At 38.0% G+C, this 19,039-nt stretch overlaps 2 protein-coding genes across 4 annotated transcripts; both read right to left on the minus strand.

The window, feature by feature from the left end:
• Positions 1-193: 193 nt before the first annotated feature.
• Positions 194-3,952, minus strand: LOC122411938 (tropomyosin-2-like). The gene is made up of 7 exons (XM_043421061.1): positions 3,797-3,952; positions 1,951-2,264; positions 1,524-1,657; positions 1,219-1,407; positions 947-1,022; positions 729-861; positions 194-612 (listed from the first exon to the last, which is right to left on the minus strand). The coding sequence occupies exons 2-7, from the start codon at positions 2,188-2,190 to the stop codon at positions 530-532; spliced, it is 855 nt and encodes a 284-aa protein (XP_043276996.1). The 5' UTR covers positions 2,191-2,264; positions 3,797-3,952; the 3' UTR covers positions 194-529.
• Positions 3,953-4,838: 886 nt separating this feature from the next.
• LOC122412415 (death-associated protein kinase 1-like) lies at positions 4,839-19,005 on the minus strand. 3 transcript variants are annotated; one of them, XM_043421890.1, is made up of 18 exons: positions 18,027-19,005; positions 17,077-17,187; positions 16,646-16,724; positions 16,441-16,553; positions 16,185-16,345; positions 15,738-15,858; positions 15,205-15,505; positions 14,846-14,894; positions 14,017-14,133; positions 12,904-13,359; positions 12,527-12,653; positions 12,175-12,366; positions 11,673-11,914; positions 10,051-10,215; positions 9,676-9,894; positions 9,303-9,482; positions 8,603-9,219; positions 4,839-8,479 (listed from the first exon to the last, which is right to left on the minus strand). In XM_043421890.1, exons 2-18 carry the CDS (start codon positions 17,117-17,119, stop codon positions 8,317-8,319), a joined length of 3,345 nt encoding a protein of 1,114 aa, XP_043277825.1. In that variant the 5' UTR covers positions 17,120-17,187; positions 18,027-19,005; the 3' UTR covers positions 4,839-8,316. The 3 variants fall into 3 exon arrangements, with proteins under 3 accessions (XP_043277825.1, XP_043277826.1, XP_043277827.1); XM_043421891.1 differs by having other exon boundaries at positions 18,384-18,404; XM_043421892.1 differs by lacking the exons at positions 17,077-17,187; positions 18,027-19,005 and adding an exon at positions 16,838-16,978.
• Positions 19,006-19,039: the final 34 nt, after the last annotated feature.

The raw sequence follows: 19,039 nt of genomic DNA on the forward strand, positions 1-19,039 counted from the left end.
ACATGAAAATCTCAGTGGCGAGGAATTTAGGCGTCATGCGATATTACAATAGCGAATAGTGAAGCGAAAAACAAAGCCAATTAGCAATAGATCGCGCTTGGTGTCAGAGCGAGAGACACGCTCGAGTTATACGCTCTCGCAAGTGCATAAGTTTCGTAGCAGGGTTATTTTTAATAGCAAAAGAAAGGCCGGATAAAGTGTTTTTTTTTATTCAGAAGAGCGTGGTAGCGCGTCTCGTTCAAGCTAAAAAGCATCGAGCCTTAAATAAAGCTTCGGCGATTTTGTCCCCTTTTCGAAGACATTTTCTTCGTTTTTTCTTTTTCTCTCTTTTTTTTTTTCGATGAAATGGCAAACGCAGAAGCGCAAAGTAGAAAATAATATTTATCCGTTGTTGTTTCTCCCTTTTCTGTTTCTCCTTTCGTTCCTCCTTCTCCTTTTTTCCCTCGCCCACTCTCCTTCGTTCAGATCATTCATTTTTTTCGTTCCCGTTTTTTCAGCGATCGTAATCTTTGATTCGGTTTTTCCTCTTTTAGAATCCAGACATCTCGGCGAACGTCATATCGAGATCGTCGCATATTGCTTTGTACTTCTCCTTCTCTTCTCGAAGATCATCTGCAACGAAAGTTTTTACGATTTTTCAATGCGTCGAGACCAATTTTTCAGCTCGAGAGGAATAATCGATTGCAGTATTTCCCAATATTTTTGTTGATTTCGAGCCTCGTTCTTACCTTCTTTCGCGTCAACTTCTCTGAGCAATGCTTTCACCGTTTTCTCAGCAAGAATCGCACGCTTCTCGGTCGCCTTTAACGTCATTTTCAGCTCCTTCAGCTGCACTTTGAAATCGGCTACTCGCTGATTCGCCTGTCAAAAGTACACGCGATAAACACAGATTTGCAGGGCAGTTTTTAGGGATTTCTTACAATGCTTATGAAAAGTTTGAATTCACCTTCTCCTCGGAAACCTCGAGCGATTTGACGATGTTCTGCACGATGAAAAGCTCGTCCTCTCGCTCAATGATTTTTCTGAAATTTAATAAACGTCGAAAATCATTAAATTTTCCAATATTTCGATTGTTTTTCATCTGATTCAATATTTCGATGGTTTTTTCTGCGCATTCAATTGTTTTATTTAGTGTTATTTTCGAAGATTTTAGAAATTTTAGTTTTTAAGAATTTTGACAAAATTTTATCATCTTTTGTGCCCTCAAATGACACTCACGCTTCGCTCGTTTTGACTCGATCCTCAGCAGCTTCGAGCTCCTCCTCAACGAATTGCAGTTTCTTCGAAATGTCATCGGATTTAGTGTCAGCATCCTCGGCAATGAGTCGCGCATCCTTCAATTCTGACGTAAGTTTTTTCACTCTTTCGGCGTCCAGTCTGCTTCGTTCTTCGAGTACTTTGCACATTCTGAAAGGAGCATCGTGACTGGTAAGTTCGAACCCGGAATAGTTTACTTTCAGAGGCATCTCTGACGAGCGGAAAAACTCAGGATTAAGCTGATTCGAAAAATTAGCAAAAATTACCGTCGAGCATCGTCATTGAGTTCGGAAGCTCGTGCGAGTTTGATTTGAGCCGAAATCCGTAATTCTTCCTTCTTCGAGAGACTGGCCTCGATCTCTTGAACCCTTTTCGTCATTGACGTTCGATCTTGCTCCGCCTGGAGGTCATTGTTTGCTTGGCACATGTGCTCCGTTCTTTTCGTTTTATCGTTATTTTTCAAATCATCAATTCGGAGCTCACGTTTGGTTGAATGATTGAATAAAAGTTTTCGTCGAAAATGACACTGTCTACGTTTCTGTCATTTTTGTGTTTTTATGATAAAAGTCACGTGATTAGCCTGAGCTTATGCTTTTTCAGACTCGAAATGTACGAAAATGACGAAAAGAATTTTTTTTTTATCTCCAACCAAAAATGAGCCCTTGCACGAACAAAAAACTTGCATGTCGATACCTTTGTCCACGATTTTTCGCACTGTTCGAGATCAGCGGTCGCTTGCTCAAGATTCGCCTTACTGATCTCGTAATCTCGCTCCATTGAAGCGAGCTTCTTCACGAGATCGCGGACCTCGTCGTAGATGAGATCAGCCCTCATATTTTCTTGTCGTGCTTTCGTCTCGTTGGTCTCCACTTTCTCGTTCGCTCCGTCCATCTCCATCTTTAACGCCGCAATTTTCTTCTTTATGGCCTCCATGATGACGAGCTTTCTGGCGTACCTTCTTTGTCGAGAGAAACGGAGCTCGGCCCTTCTGAAGCTCTTCTACCTCGCTGTAACCAAAACTGAGGATTAATCAATTTTCTTTCGTTTTCTCGGGTTTTTCAATTTCGCGAAGCGCTTCCGGGAATCTCGCTTCGTTCGATTCTTTTTCCGCATCCGCCGAGGGGTCATTCGTTCTATTTTTTTTTTTTTTCTATAGATCTTTCGATCGTTCGCACAAACGAGACGAGAATATCGAGCAACGTCATTTCAGAATCTACAAATTTGAATAATCAGCCATTACAGACCCGCAGACTTCTCTCAGTGGCCCTGAAATTCTGATACTCCAAAAATAATGTAAAAACATTCATTTCGAACATCGATTCTCGGACTGGATGCAAATGAGTGTAAACTTCATTGAAAGACTTGAAGTCTTAAGGTGTTAGCGAGGGAGAGCAGAGAAGAGGCTGTGACAGAAGGAATCACAAACGAGTCTGACTCTGATGATTCTTTTTTTTTCATTTTCAGATTCGAAGCTCTAAAAGTAACCCAAACAACGACAACTGGAGATCGCTAAATCAAAATTAACGTGTATTTTGCTCTACTTTCGATATTTACAAGTGACGAAGCTTCTCACTTTTAATAATATGAAAATTTTCGAAAAAGAACAATTTATACGGAATCTTTATTTTCTAACGCCCTTTTTAAATTCTAAAAAGTAAATTTTGAGCTTTTTTAGACTAACGTTGATATTCATAAAATTTATCACTTTCGTCACGGAATAAAAGTACCAAGAAACGTCGCGTCTCGATAAAAAATGAAGATTTTCCTGCAATTTGTTCGCACGAATTGAATTTCCAGTTTTTTTGTGTTTTTTCAAAATCCATGCAAGTTTTTCAGCGATTCGTTGCACGATTTATTATTCATTTCGCCCTGAGATTCGAAAGCAATGAATTGCAGATTCCCCATAAACTGATGTCGCTTTTTTCGAATTAACGTATCGAGGCTGAGATGTTGAAAAAAAAACTAGCTCATATTGAAGCCAATTGTGGACGAATAATTTGCCACTTCGAACCAGAAACGTAACTGCTGAGTGAATGATTGGCCGTCATTTGAAAGGTTGTAAAATTCGAGAGAATCTTCAGGAACGATCGAAGCCCGAAACGCCACTCTGCGAGCGAATTTTCGCAATTCCTCAATTACACTTTTACACTCGCACACAGTCACGCAACGATCGAGCAATTTGGTAAGAATGAGAGCGACCGAAAGCAGGGTGAAAAGATGATTTGCATCGAGCCATGAATTGGACGGATGCAACGTGGAGAAGAAAAATGTAAATGGATGACGAAGTCGAGAGCTGGAGGAGCGAGGATCCGGAGCACTTTCTTGCCATGATCGAAGACGAAGAAGAAATCTCAGAGGAGACGAAAGTGCACGGCGCACGTCGAGGATTTCGATGGATTCACACTCGATCGTAACAACCCGTTGAACTCGATGGTAACACAAAAAGTTGCTTTTGTTTTTATTGATATTTTTATTTATTTTCGTTGCTTTCGTTTATTTGTTTGTTCAACGACGATGAAACGTCAGGGGAATCACTCACTTTCGGGCGAAGAGATGATGATGAGCAAGGCAGAATGCTCAACTGGATGCCTTCGGAAGCTAAGCCAAAATAAAACTAATCGGTGGTGCAGGCCTCCTCGAAAGCTTCGATCCAATCCCAATTCTATAATTGCCTTTGGGGCTTTGGCTTTCGTCCCGATTTTTTTCTTCCTCTTTCTTTCTTTCTCACTCTCTCGTCATCTTTCTTTTAACTTTTCTTTCTTTTATCCGTTTTTCTTTCATCCTCTTTTTTCTCTTTCTTTCTCTCGAGTTCGCTTCTTTACTGGTCAACCCCCGTCACTGCATTGACTACTGGCCCGAAATGCGATCTCCACCTCCCCATGCTATTTTCGGCCCGAAAAGAAGCCCGTTCCTGTTTTATATCCGACGTAACTATCGCTGTAAACAGCGCTAATCACTGTCGCCTCGATCCTTTCGGTCAGCATCGAGACCGTTTACTCAACTCGTTTTCTCCCTTTTTTATTCCATCGTCCCTGGCGCGAGAGCACTTCCAGTGATATGACAACACTGAGGCAACATTTATCAATCAACTTTTTGCTTGTTGCAAACGAAAAGTCTCAAAATACTTCACATTTTCTCTATTCGAACGTTTTCGTTTAGCTCAAATTTAGTTTTTCTTTTTTAAATCAGTGCAGATTCAAACCGGACAGAAAATGGGCAGGGAAGCGACATTCAAACTTTTGCAAAAAAAAAAATATTATTGAAGTGGAAGAAGAGAAAACATTCGTCCTTCAAAGAGGAATTTACTAAAATTTAAACGAATTGCTAGGAATTTACCAGGACTTGCGGCCTGAAAAAGGATGAGAAATTAAAAATTTAGACAGTTGGTTGAGTTTACTACTTTTTCAATGCCACAGAAATGAAAAAATGAAAGTTTTTTCTCAATTTCACTTCTCGATAAGATTCAATCCAAATGTGTCAGCATTTCCATCGTTTGGACGAAGGCGCCGTATTCCAATTTGAAGATAAAAGATATCGAAGGATTCTGCAACATTCTGATGATCGTGTCAAATAAAACGAAATTTTAATGCTCAGGCTCACTTTATTTACGATGATTTTACAATATTATAAATGTCATGTTGGATATTTAGTAAGATCACTACTGACGTTGCATCAGATTCGCATAAATTTCTTATATAAGACAATATGTTAATAAAATGTTGTTTTCGAGAATTGCACGATGTAACTACAAAAGCAATTATTCGTTAGACACTTTGAGAGATGATTCTCGTATCCGCAATTGGATAATACGATTCGCCTAAACACCAATAAAAAATTCTTCCTTTTTTCTCAATTCTCATTTCGTTATTCTTCATTGTTTTATTAAAAAAGCAGTGTTCGCAGGCTAAAAACATCCAAGTGTAGCCCTCGATAAGAATATCGAGAAAGCCTCAAAAGAGAGTACAAAGAGATCATGGATTTTCGACGATTCATCCTCACCGAATCGCGATCCCCTATAAAAAATGTTTACCTAAAGTACACCGACGATTTGTATAGACTTTCTTTTCCATCGGAGCTAAATATTGAGCATTCTTGTCTCGGTTGAATTTTTTCAGGTTTCATGGGTCCTGAAAAAGACTTTTTTGGAGATAAATTCTCAGAGCCTTTGCGGTTTTTATTCAAGAAAAAAGCATCGAATACTTAGCACTGTGGCGAAAGAAAATTCAAGAAATTCGCCAAGATGTCATCGTGTGACCTGAGATTTTTGGACAATCGTTCAACCGCAAACAAGAATGGTTCCTTCATTCATTTTCCAATATTTAGACTGATAAGTCTCGGCAAAATGTACCACAAAATGCATAAGAATCGTACTCGACGTGCGCAGCTAGATATTCGGGCCCCCAAGTATCGATTATTTATATTTGTTAAGACGTGCCTGGATCGATGCGGCGCAGGAAAATTTGTCGCTCGAAAATTGGCCTCGGAATCGCATGTCATTTTGTGAGCAGTCTTTATATACATAATTTCAATTTCTCAATAATACAAACGTGAGAAAACGTCAAAGAAAAAGCAACACCGACGGAGGAGCCCAGAAAACTTTGAACCAATAAAAATCGAAAGTTTACAAATCTTGAAAAACTCCACAAACATCAATGGTTTTATCCCATTAATATTTCTGTATGAAAAGCTCAAAACTCAACAGTGAAATCATTACTAAATGATCGAGGAATTGGTATTAAAAATTATTGAAAAAGTCGAAATAAAAATTTGTTCATATTTTGAGAAACTTTCAATTTTTTTTCTCCTGTTCGAGTCCTTTTTCCAATACAGTTCACGAACATTTGGTGAATTGTTGGCTCGATGCCTCAGAATTTTTTTTTCACAAAAACAAGTCCCAAATCAGCGGCTTTTCTATATCGGTATTTGAAAACTTTTTTGAGAAATCTTAAAAAATATTGATCCAATCGAGTTCTCGAGGCAAACCAAAGCCAATTTCTTCGAAGATACACAAGCGATACTTTTATTGGGAAACGACGTTTTCTCGGTTGAATTTTCCTACTGCCTGCCAGTTCGATATATAGTACAAGCGTGGCGAAGGTCATTTTGATAATGGCACGTAGTGAATGCGATAACAACAGTGATCAAAGTACGAAAAACATGCACCGCAACAATAGCGCAGTGAAAGCTCAAAGGCAACGATTTTCTCATGTCCACATACGATAATTACTCCCGTTACACATTCCGCTTGTGGCTTTTACAATATATTTATATGATTCATGTTATTTCGTCCAATAGACCTACTCGAGCGATGGGAAAAAAACGTTTTTCCACTGTGAACACACGAAACAACGTGAACATGATGTTAGCTACCAATTTATTTCGTATTTTTTCATGAAAAATTGATTAAAAATGGAAAGGAAACGAACGTATCGACATAAGCAATTTTCGATAGTTCATTTTTCAGAAGATAATTGGATTCAAAGTCAAATTCGATAAAATTTAAAAAATCTTGATTTACTTTCGTTTAAATTAAACATGGAACAATCACCAAAAATTCTCGTCTCCTCCAGTCCGATGAAACAGCCTTAAATGCCGTGTGTGTATATATATATTTATATATTGAATAAAAAAGACGTGTAAGATCGCGTGAAAAGCCAGTGCAACGGTACACAAGTGCGTAAGAAACGCCTCAAAAGTACAAAACTTCGTAGATACTACGTCAATATTGGCAAATAATTATTTTTCGATTAGATGAAAAACGAAAAAACAACGTAGACATAATTTCAAATACGCGCAAAAGCGCCACACCTACGAAAGTAGGCAGTGACAAGTTATAAAATGAGCGGAAGCGACTTTGACGGTCCCCATTTCGTTTTTTTTTCTTTGTATTCGTTTTCGTGTTTTTTAATCCTCTCTCATCTTTTTTTGAACAGTCTATTTTTCAGTATTTTCACATTGCAACGTATTTCATTCAAAACGCAATTCCAGATTGGTTCGATAACGCGAAATTTCATTAACGATTTAAAATTGGTCGATATTTATTGATATTACATTTGTAAATGAAATAAACAAGATCGTAAATAAGAGAATAATATTTACAATTAATGGTTACATGACCCTGTTTCGTCGTTTCGAAAAACATGCTCCTTTTCTGGTTGTTCTTACTTTTTTGTTTGTTTGTTTGCTTGTTTGTTTCCTTTTTTCGAATGGCAATCGTTACATCACAGAGGACGAATCAGTGGCGCGGTCAATCGAAGAGTTCTGCGAAACTTTTAAATCCGTGGGACTTTTACCAACTGTTATCAAACTTTGTGTGATTTATTACTGTCTCAAAACTAAAAAATAACTGCAATGCCATTCAACTTTCATAGCTGAGAAATTCATAAAAAGAGATTCAACAGCCAGAATTTTTGTCGTTGCTAATAGCAAATATTTTCACACATTACAGCATTAAAAATACAATTCAACCGCGAGATTTCATTTGGCTACGACGGTGCGGCGTCTTTTAGTTATTCATCAGTTTTTCAATGCAAGAAGTCTCATTCAAAGTATTGTCATGGTTGAAAAATGTCCGAACGTTTTGAAATATTCACCGAATCCAATCGATCAATCGATTAGTACATTTATATGTGTGTGTATGTTTGTTACGTTATTTTAGAATCAATGTGTTTCGGTTATGATAGAAAAGATGATACAAGAATTACCACAGCATTCGTTTACTGACAAGATCGGTTTCTCTCTCGCCCTGTCGGTGAACTTCGTGGCCAATTTCATTGAATTTGATATTATTTAGGGAAAAAATGAGTTTTTAAACGTTATAAAAAGGAGCCTGCGATCGAAGAATCACTGAATCGTGGTACTTGATCCATCACTTAATGAGTGTCTAATATATTTCTTCAAAAATCGACAGAAAATGGATCGAATTCTCGTACGAAGCCACAATCACTATGTAAATATTTGTCGAAATTCTTTTAGAATGCTTGAAATGTATGAAAAACAAACAAAAAAAGCTGTTCAAGCCTAGAAAGTGTTGATCCAACGGCGTTGCAGGCAACATCGTCATCTAGAAAGGTTCGAGCCTGTTTCCGAGTCAATTGCCATTGACAAAACGTAGGCTGCTGTATTCGATAGCAATAAATGGACGGCGTCGTCACGTCCAAGAGCTCGCAACTGACGAACGAGCGAACCAACCGTACATCCGGTTTCTGCACATCCTAAGAGTCTGCAAGCATGTTAACGGAATCATCAAATTTTCATTCAAAAAGACTGTGTCCTGTTTCACTTCTAGAGTTATTGGAGGTAAGAATTTTTATTTGGATAGTATAAAATCGGAGTGAAATCTTACCGCAGGGTCGGACTATCGATCGTGCTGTCGAACTGGGCGACCCGATCACCCAAGCCCAATCTGACGGCGAGTAGGCACCAGTCTTTGCCATGAGGATCAGGCGGGTCGAGCATTTGAGCCAACCTTCTCTGAACACCAGGTTTAATATACTTGACCGGTTGCCTGGGTCCTGGAATGCAATTGTCCATGGGAGCCATTCCACAGCCAACGATATCCCAGACACTTTCTTGTCGTCCATTGAACGGATTTTTGAAGTGGGCTTCTTCAAAATTTTTCTCCATTAATGCGGACAGTATTGGCGCCGGTTCCCAAGAATGGACGACCTCATCATAGTCGCGCAGTTGACTCGGGCTCAGCCAATGTCTCTCGAGCAGCAACGCCGGCGCAATGATCTCGACCGTCGTATCAACCGCGTCCAAAATAACACCGAGAAGTGCAAAACACTGCGCACCCGAACCTCGAGGTCCCCGAACTTTTATCTCCACGTAACCTTGGTCCTCGTCCTCGAACGTTATTATACTTTCGCATGGCCCAATGCATAATTTCGAACCTCGCCACCATTGATACAAATCCGACTCGCGAGGGTCCCACGTTTGTGTTATTTTTCGTAATTGTGTCTGTTAACGATAAAAATACAAATTAATCCTACAAATAATTCTTACAAGTCTTGTAATTTTTGATAAATTGAAAAAATACTTACCTGGAGGTGAGGAAATATTGGAGTGAGATGGTACATCGGATCCTCCCCGGGGAGGAGACGCAGCCCTGCGTGAGGCAGAACAGCTGGACAAGGCCTCCATGGGTCCCAAAGTCCTCGTAATCTTTCGACGAGATTCAAACACGGAATTTCGTACTCAACCTCATCCTCGTCGACTTCGCACTTTAAAGAAGGCAAAAAACAATTTCTACTATCTTTCGCTAGTCATTTTCATTTTGTCCACTATTTTCATCTCCAAAATGATTAAAAATCCACTCAAATAATCATCAAAAATACAAATTCAAGTAAATTATTCAATTTTTTGTCGATTGCGAAACCAAGAATTTTGAAGGTGCTGAATCGAAGATTTACGAACCGAAATACAAAAGTTCGTAGCCTGCAAAACTTGCAAAGCTTGATTCGCCGGACATGGACTTCTCGCTTGAAAATCTTCCATCGTGTAAACGCCAGTCGTACGACAACCCAGACGTCCTCGTTGTTCAGGACTGAGTTGCCACCCTATGACGTCGCGCCAGAGCCACTCGGGATTCAGAACGACGAGATCGTCAGGCAGAAGAACACTTTCACCCAAAGCCTAAATCGCAGACAAATTTTGTATTCGTCAATTTTATACTGAATAAGAATATCGTTTTTCATGTTGGTAAAAAAACTAGAAAAAATTTGGTCTGCAGCCTTGATTCTACATAAAAACTACATTTTTCCGAGATGTTTCTCCGCAGAATAATTTTACCTGGAGCTGTTGTACGAGATGCCGGCAATGTTCCAAGGACACGAGAGGGTTCACTTTCCTAACTTCGACCATGAATTCCACGAGGGAAAGTAGAACTGGTGGATCCTCAAGAGACTGAACGTGAGTCCTCCAAGCCTCAGCGAGTCCGGTCCAGACGAGTGCGCCCTAAAGTTCCAAAAAACTTAGCCATTTTTGTTTTTTTCCCTATCCCGCCCCTGACTTTCTCATAACATGAAAATGCGCCAGTGATATTCGACAATATGTTTACGCAAATAAAGTAACGAAAAGTCTAACGCTCTCGTTGCTCTTGGCAGGTAATTGTACAAAGCATTTTTAGGAGTTTATTCAAGATAATGAAAAATAAAAATTTTCTAATGAAGTGATTTAATGGATCGACCTGTTCTTCATGATTCGCCAGGGGAGAGTACACGGTCACTGATGCATGCGACGTGTCACCGCGAAGAAAAGTTTCTCTCGGATCCGGTCCTTCCTATTTGTCATGCGTTGCATGCATTAAAGCTACGGTCAGTAAATTTCAATGACGCCTTGCGACACGACTCAACCATCTCAAGAGTCGACCGTACTCTTCCAGTTCAAAGTTCACATTCAGAATAATGGATCGTTTATTAAGGACGTGCACGTCTCATCGGTTTCATTATGCCGTCAATTTTGACAAAACTTTTACCCACTTTTCAAACTTGAAAAAACGTTTAGAAATTCCATTACGTTTTCAACGATTATTCTGTTTCGTTGAAAACGTATAACGTTTCGTTATTTTTACCTTTCTAGGCCAAAAAATTTCGCAATTTTCTCATATTCGGGACCATTCTTTCATTCTTTAAAAAGAAAATCAATTTTCATGCAGCTGAAAATTGAAATCCATGGAAAAATTTCGAAATGAAAATTCTGTTAACACAAACGTGACGAGGTTACGAATGATTATTATCAGGCAAAAAACAAACTACTGAAGGGTTATCCGTATCGTATTGGAATTGAATTTCCGACGTCGAGAATAGAGGATCAAAAAGCTCAAAGGATCTTGCTAAATCTCAAATCTTGAGATTTAGCAAGATTATACTTTGAACTCTATTGGAACAAAAAGTTTCTCAAAATTCGGCACGTTCTTTTATATTCTCAATCCAATTTTTATACATCCTCAATTCAATTTTGAACATTTCGATATTTGAAGTGCATTCGAATGGAGTATGAATGTTAACGCGATGAATTAAAAATACCAGAGGAAATGAAAGTATGGACAATGATGAAATTCCAAGTTTCACAATGAACATTCAAAACAAACTTTTTTAACCAACAACAATAACTGACTCTTCCAAACATTTAACATTGAAATAAGTTACTTTAGATTCGTGACGAATATTCAAAAATACCCATTTTTTATTGTTTAGAAGTTAAACGTGCTTGGAATATTTTTTGAGCTCTTTTCATGTGCTGTAATGGATGAAATATAAATTGTTTGGAAACGAAGTCACATGCTTAGCATTTTCTCGAAAAAACGAATCAACGAATTTACACGACAAAGACAAATGAATAAATCAAAACCAAAGTACCAAAAGGTTTGTGTCATTTCGTAAAAATCGTGGCTTTGGTAACTATATTTTTACCTCTAAAAATTCCATCCTCGCATTCGTCAAATAGGAACGCAACAACTTGAGTCCAGGACTCGAAGGATTCGTTGCATCGAGGGCTACCGTTTGCGGTTCTTCGCCGAGGATCGAACTGAATTCACGTAAAAATGGAAAGAGAGGAGCGAGCAAATTCGTTCCATTTGTGTTTGGAGCCAATGGCTCCGGAGCGTAAGTTCCAACCAAAATCACTTTTATCTCGGCACATTTGCCTGCGAATCCTGTTCGAATAGAAAATTCAACATTTCAATATTTTTTTCCATCAAAGTTTTATAAAATCGTTGAAAATACAAAATAACTGACAGATTATTGGAAGAAAATAATAATCAATTAAATTCGATGAAAATCTTCATCATAGAATTCTAATAAACACGAACATCAAAATAAAGAGAAATATTCAGAAACAAAATTTTGATTCCAAACTCCAATTATTCTTTGGTACCAAATCCTTTTCATTTATTTACTTTATTTCTGCGCTTACCGATATTTGTAGGTGGAATTCGATCAAGAATAAATCGTAACCAAAATCGTGCTTGTTGGAGTTGGACGGTGAGAGGCTCACGAAGGCTTATAGTTATGAGATGGACTGCAGGCAAATTGAAAGTCAGGACGTGATGATAGGAGGCAAGAAAATCTTCGCGTCCGCATAGTTCCCAGAAGATGCAATCACCTCCTGTTGGATTACCAAGAATATTGATTAATGATAATCGAAAAAAAATTCGTTCTCTCCCAAAAAATAGTTTTCAACCCCCTCAATTAGATTTCTGACCTAATGAATGAAAAAAGTACGAAAAAAGCTCGTAAGAAAAAATGATGAACTTTTTGAAACTCACCGACGTTTCCTTTGGTCAACTCGACCCCTAACGTTCCCTCGTACTCGTTATCACTGTACTCGAAGCTGAGAGAACCGTGTTTGCTCGTCACATCGAGTTCTATACTCGGTTCTCTCTGCAGGAAAACCTTTTTTCGAATAAACAGAGGAATGAATATCTGAATTGATATTTAGCACGAATATATTTTTTCTCATTTCATTAATTTTTGAAATGTTGCAAAATATTTAGGAAAAATGATCCAATCCTACGCTTTTTCTTATCGAAAATTTTCCGCTTCTTTGTGACTTTTTATAATATTTTTCTTCTTTTTAAATCCCTGTGAATTTGAATATTTTCCATCGTCGGAACTCAAAGAAATATGGAACCGTTTGTTTTACCTTCGCATTATAATTCTGGCTTCTCGATCTGCGAAAGAAGCCAAAGCTGAAAATGCCGGATTTGAGAGAATTGACGAGGGAGCTTTTGCCGGAAGCGCAATGTCCTAAAAGTCTGACGTGAAGGCGATCGATAGGTTTGTGAGTAGGTTGAAGTTGCCGAACGTAATTATCGCGTTGATTGATGTTTCTGAGTTTATCCAATAGACTAGCGATTTCCAAATGTCCGTATTTGATGGCAGTCACATCGGCGCGAATTCCACGATTCGTTTTGTCGACGTCACACCCAGCGAGGCACAGTAATCGTACGAGATTAATGTGGCCATGTCTCGCAGCGACGTGCAACGGTGTGAGACCCTTGACGTTCGCAGCATCCAATTCGATACCGCTTTCTATGAGAAAACCGGTCATTCCTTCGTCGCCTGCCATGCAAGCGATGTGCAAAAGCGTGTCCTCGTTCTGCAAATGGAAATGGTTTTCCATCACGTGTTTCATATAAGATTTTCCTGCAGGCAAAAACTGGCAACTTCCGTATGAAAAAATCCATTATTTCGATGAATTTTCTCACAAAAACTGGCCATTGTGAAAATGAAAACAAAAAGCCACTTCCAAAATATCCGAGCACAAGATAAACCAAATTTTTCATCAATTTCAATGAATTTCAACAAGAGTCTTCAAGTTTTCAACGTTTCAAGTGAACATTTTTAGGATAATTCCGGAGTTATTTTAAAGAAAATTTCAAAATTCTTGCAAGAAGTTTCGTAGCCAATCTCAAGGAATATTCTTTGCCCAGTTTTAGAAATAGTACAAAATCTTATTAAAAAAAATCACAGTAAATTTGGAAGAATTCAATAAAAATTTCAGAACAGTGTGAAAATTATTTCAGAGCAAGCATGGAAAATGAATGTTTCAAAAATATTCGATAGGCTGGCAGAAAATTCTGTTCAAAATTCGACAAGAATATTGGAGTCGATTTCTTAAAGCACAGTTAAAGCTATTCCGCAGCAATATCAAGATTAGTTGCAAAAAATATCAAAGTATTATTTATATTTTTTCAATCCATCGCAAATCATTTGGAGTTAAGTAAAACAGGCACGAAACGAATATTTCTCGTACCCCGTCTCTGACGTCGAGCGGAGCTCCCTGTCTCAACAATTGCGAGACTGCTTGGACGCAGCCACGTTTAACGGCGCTAATCATAACTCCGCTGAGATCCTGCGACGTTTCCAACTCCTAGAGGCCGTATCGACAAAAAAAAGCAGGTCATTTTCGTTCAGACTCCTTCTGCTTTAACTCTTTCCTTTTCACTCAATCATGCACTTGATTTGAAGCTTCATTGTTTAAAGCCCAAGTTACTACCGAGAGTCTTTGCGATCCAAGTGCCCGAATTCGACCTTTTTTTTATTCAACAATAAAATTTCTTCCAATTCAATAGATAAAACATGGCTGATGTCTAGAAAACGATTTTTTTTATCTAAGAGCCTTTATAGGACTTTCGTCTGGGTCTAAATGACTCAATGGTAGTAACATAGGAAACTAAAGTTCTTAAACTTTTGAACTCGACAGTAAGTCGATTTGTCGAAACGATCTTCCTTTAGTTATTTCTTTTCATCAAATTAAAAGAACAAATCAAAATCGCATCGTTTATGTTTTGTGACTTATTTTATGTGTGTATTGTACGAGAAAGAAAAATAATTGTTGTACCAATGTTAATAATAATAATTTCAATAATAATAATAATAGTAATAATGATAATAATGATAATTCGTAATTAATTAATAACTGTACAAGAGTGTCAACTATCATAAACGTCGATTGGCGTTAATGTTGTTGCTGGGAATCTTTTGTTTGATATGTGTAACAGGCAAAAAATCGTACAAATGTATCTGAAAGATCTTTTTGGAATGAATTAAATGATTCCTAGCTGTGGAATTCCGGAACACACCGTGAGAATCCAGGGATGTTCAAGGCACGACTCGGCACTACCGCGTTCCCTGAAACAAATTTTTATTTCATTTATTTTTCCCGCTCCTCTTTCATAATGTATCTCATTCGTTTTACATTTCGTTATTGAAGACTATCGGCTGATTTTGATTGGATTAAATCGATTAAAATTCATTGATTTTCTCTTCAGTATTTCTCATCAGTGTTACTTTCAATAGTAATTTCGTTTTTACCAATTCGAAAGACTCATTCAGACAAGTATTTAAAAAATTCTTTGATCTGTTTCTGGAATATTTCTTATGAAAGATTTTCTTCGCGTAAATAGTGTAGGAACAAAAGTTATTGTCAAATTATTCTTACTTGGGGTCTTTGATCAACAAAGATCGTATGAAGTCCTTGGCTATTTCCGTAACGGCGCCAAAATACTCGTCGTCGAATTGGTATTGGCAGGCTGCGACGTTCGCGTAAGTCTCTTGTTTATCTTCGCCGAGGAAGGGCGATGCACCGCTCAACAATATATACGTTAATACACCAACCGCCCAGAGATCCGTTCCCAAACTCAATGGTTCGTAATTTACGATTTCGGGCGCTACGAATTCGGGGGTACCGAATAATGCCCTATGCTCCGAGCCGGGGACCAAACGATGCGAGAGTCCTAAATCTGAATGCAAACAAAATTTTTTCATTTCCTGTCCAAAGACTTTTTCCGGTGTTCCAATTTTCCTCAGTCTTTTGCACCAGGAATAGTCTTATCGTCACACAACAAACTATAAAAATTCGGTAGTGCAGAAAATCGATAAAAAATAATAAATTTTAAAACCCTAACTCAAAATACATAAATCAATGATATAATAATTGGTGATAAATAATTTAAATATGACAAAAGTATTTACCTATTAATTTAATACTCGGCATCGGCGGTGGTGTCGACAGCAATATATTTTCAGGCTTAATATCCAAGTGAGCGACTTGATGAGAATGCAAGTGACTTAGTGCCATCAATACTTGCCGAACCTATGAGAATTAAAAAAACCTTTTGTGTATTGTCTTGAAGATTTGTCATATGTTTGTAAGAGTTTTCATTACTACACAAATAATTCTGTTGGAAAGTTGAGTCACTATAAATTTGATATAATAAGATCCATGAAACATAGCCCTAAATGTACTCGGAGGGTCAATATTGCATCATCGGAATGCAGTAAAGTTTTGATCGATTAGAATCTTGATCTTGAAGTATTAGTTTGACATCTTGATTTTTAAAAAATTGGACACTAAATCAAGACCGAGGGCTTTGGACTTTGAATATAATAGTTTAAAAATGAAAAGTTTAATATACAGACCACATGTGCAGCTTCAGCTTCATTGGAAGGTGTCCAGTGAAACAATTCTCCACCAGTAATCAATTCTAGCAACAGAACGACAGTTTTACCAGTGTCTATAACTTTGTGCAAAGACACAATGTTCGGATGCCTGAGACGCGCCAGAAGTCCAGCTTCTCTTGCTTCAGAGAAAAAGAATAAACAATTTTATTGATCTTCGACAAATCAAAATGATTGGAAGACTCAAAGAAACGTTCGAACTCGCTTCAATTCTCACCAATATCCGCAGCGGCCACACCTCGGGCGACTCTCCTCTTCCTCATTATTTTGGCAGCATAAACTCGTCCAGTTTTGAGATCGACACATTTTTTTACAACTGCAAATTGGCCCCTTGGGGAAAAAAGTAGTTTTACAAATTCGATAAACATTTCTGAGAATGGACTGAGAAAAAGATGCAGGAAATTTTTTTCTTTTTCACTCACTTGCCAATCTCTTCTTGTAAATCATAATTTTTCTCAATCGGCTCGTGGTCAACTTCCATCAAGGTGTCCCATTCGGATCCTGAACGATCGAAAATCCATTGATATACAAATAAGAATTAGGAATAAGGGTTATTTTTTTTTCTAGAAAAACACGACAAACGTCGCAAGAGCAAAATCTTATGGAATATTTACACAAATGCACAATAAACGTCAGATTTGACTGTCAAACGATTTGTTTTTTATCCACTACGAAAGAAAAAACAGTCATCAACAATGTCGAACCGTTCGAATAAACGCGGTCAGCCCAAAATCCGAAAAACTTCAAGACATCTGTCAAACTTGCGATGTTGATTACATTTGTCGAAAATACACACGATGGGTGGATTTCAATCGGACGACGAGAAAAGAAAAGTAAACAATTTATGATTTACCACCGTTGGAAGCTGCCGAATGTCGAGAACTACCCGGCATCATCTCTTCTCGATCATTCTTGCGAACTCGTGCGTGTCGCCCTTTACGCTCGCGAGCCGGTTCTCTCTAAACTTTGCGGAAAAAAACCGTTACGACCGAAATCATGACATTTGTCGGCCTTTGCACACCACGCCGGGCCTCCCCAACCGTGTTTCAGTAAACCACCTTTATGTACACACATAAGCTAGTGCGCGCGCACACGCATGCACCTTTATCTCGGTACAGGATGCTTCAGAAAATCGTTATCCTGAATATAATTCTGAATATTAATTAGAAATTTTCTAATCTATCAAAAAACTCGATGTAGAACAGCACACCAAAACAGAAATTCGTTTCTGACCAATTCCATTCCTTGGCAGCTGCTTCGAAAATGAGAATTTCAACATTGGATAATTTTCAGAATTTTTGGAAAAAGACTCAACAATTTTCGGAATCTCACATGTCAATTCAACAATGTTCATAATTATTATTTAAAATCTAATATCGATAAAAATTACTAAAATCATCACAATCATTTTGGATACGAAAAAGTTTCCAATTTTGCAATAAAAAGCCTTTTCTGTAATACCACATGGAGCAAATTATCACGACATGAAAATGATACTATTTGTAATGACCGAAATTTGAAGAATGTTTCAGCCACACGCTGCAAGTTCCTTGAATATGCGAAAAAAATCGCGCGCCACATAACAAACCTTCTCTACGTCATGTATTTACGGTAACCCGCTCGATGAATTTGAAATAGGAAAATTCAATCATTCTAAAGTACGCGGTCGAATTGAATAACGTAATGAATGGTGAAAAATAATAAAAAGTAAAGAAAGCAACGTTTACTTGTTGTTTAGCTTTTGAGCGAACCTGTAGTAATAGTTCGAAATATAGAGTCCCTAGCGGGTCTTAGAATCAATACCTATATGCGACGCCACCTTGTTTTTCCCAGGCAACTGAGCGAAGCGGCGTACATATCGGGGGGACAAGCAGCACACACGTCAACTCTTCTCGCTATTCCCTTGCCTTATTTCCTTATCTCTTTATTTACCGAGTAGGAGTAATGCGAGAGCGCCTCGCTATTTAATTAACCCAATTTATCTTAACGACAATGAACAATTAAGGCGATGGCTCTCGTGGCTCCCAATTACGATTATATATTTACTTTCAACAAAGCAAAATGTATTTCTACGCTCGTTTTGTTATTGTGTTATTCTAACGGGTGAACAAAGCACGCTTTTGCTCTATCTCTCCTTCGTTTTCTCTCTCTCCAACTCACTGTGATCCTTCGAGCACGCTCTTCGCGCAAATACTAAACTTCTGTCCCAATAGATCTTTCTACAAAATCAGGTTTTCTCGCTTAACAAATGCGTGGGAAGCAAAACTATACAAGGAAAATCATCCTCGATCCTTTCACTCGCGAGAAGCTCGCTTTGTTTCCATCGCATTCATCAGTCTCGTGTTTTACATTAATAAATTTATTATTTATCTCTCATTGATTCGTAACTGCGTATTTCTTCAGGAATTAACTGAATTTTCAAACTTTTCAATCGTTCTCGCTCTTCTCGCTTCAGCAGGTTCAGTCTCAAAAGTGCGATCCCTGGTGGTCGGATCGAGTAACAAACAATTTGTTCCAGGCTTTGGTGAACACGGAAAGCAAACGATTTTTGAACCCACATAATGCGGCTCAAAATCCCTCATATATTTTCGTATCAGTCTTTACAAAAGTAAATTCTTTTGTAATTTTCCAAATATTTACCAAATTGCTGCAAACACATTATTTATTAATTATTATCGTCAGGTTTGTTATTGTTTTTCCTCGTTTTCAGGGACTCGACAATTTTGATGGAATTCAGATTCAAAAAACATGGAATAAACAGTAAAGTTGACGAAAAATATGATTCTCAATCAAAAATAAAATTTCGACCTAAACGA

Source organism: Venturia canescens, chromosome 6 (assembly GCF_019457755.1).
Source record: "Venturia canescens isolate UGA chromosome 6, ASM1945775v1, whole genome shotgun sequence".
Classification (NCBI taxonomy): domain Eukaryota; kingdom Metazoa; phylum Arthropoda; class Insecta; order Hymenoptera; family Ichneumonidae; genus Venturia; species Venturia canescens.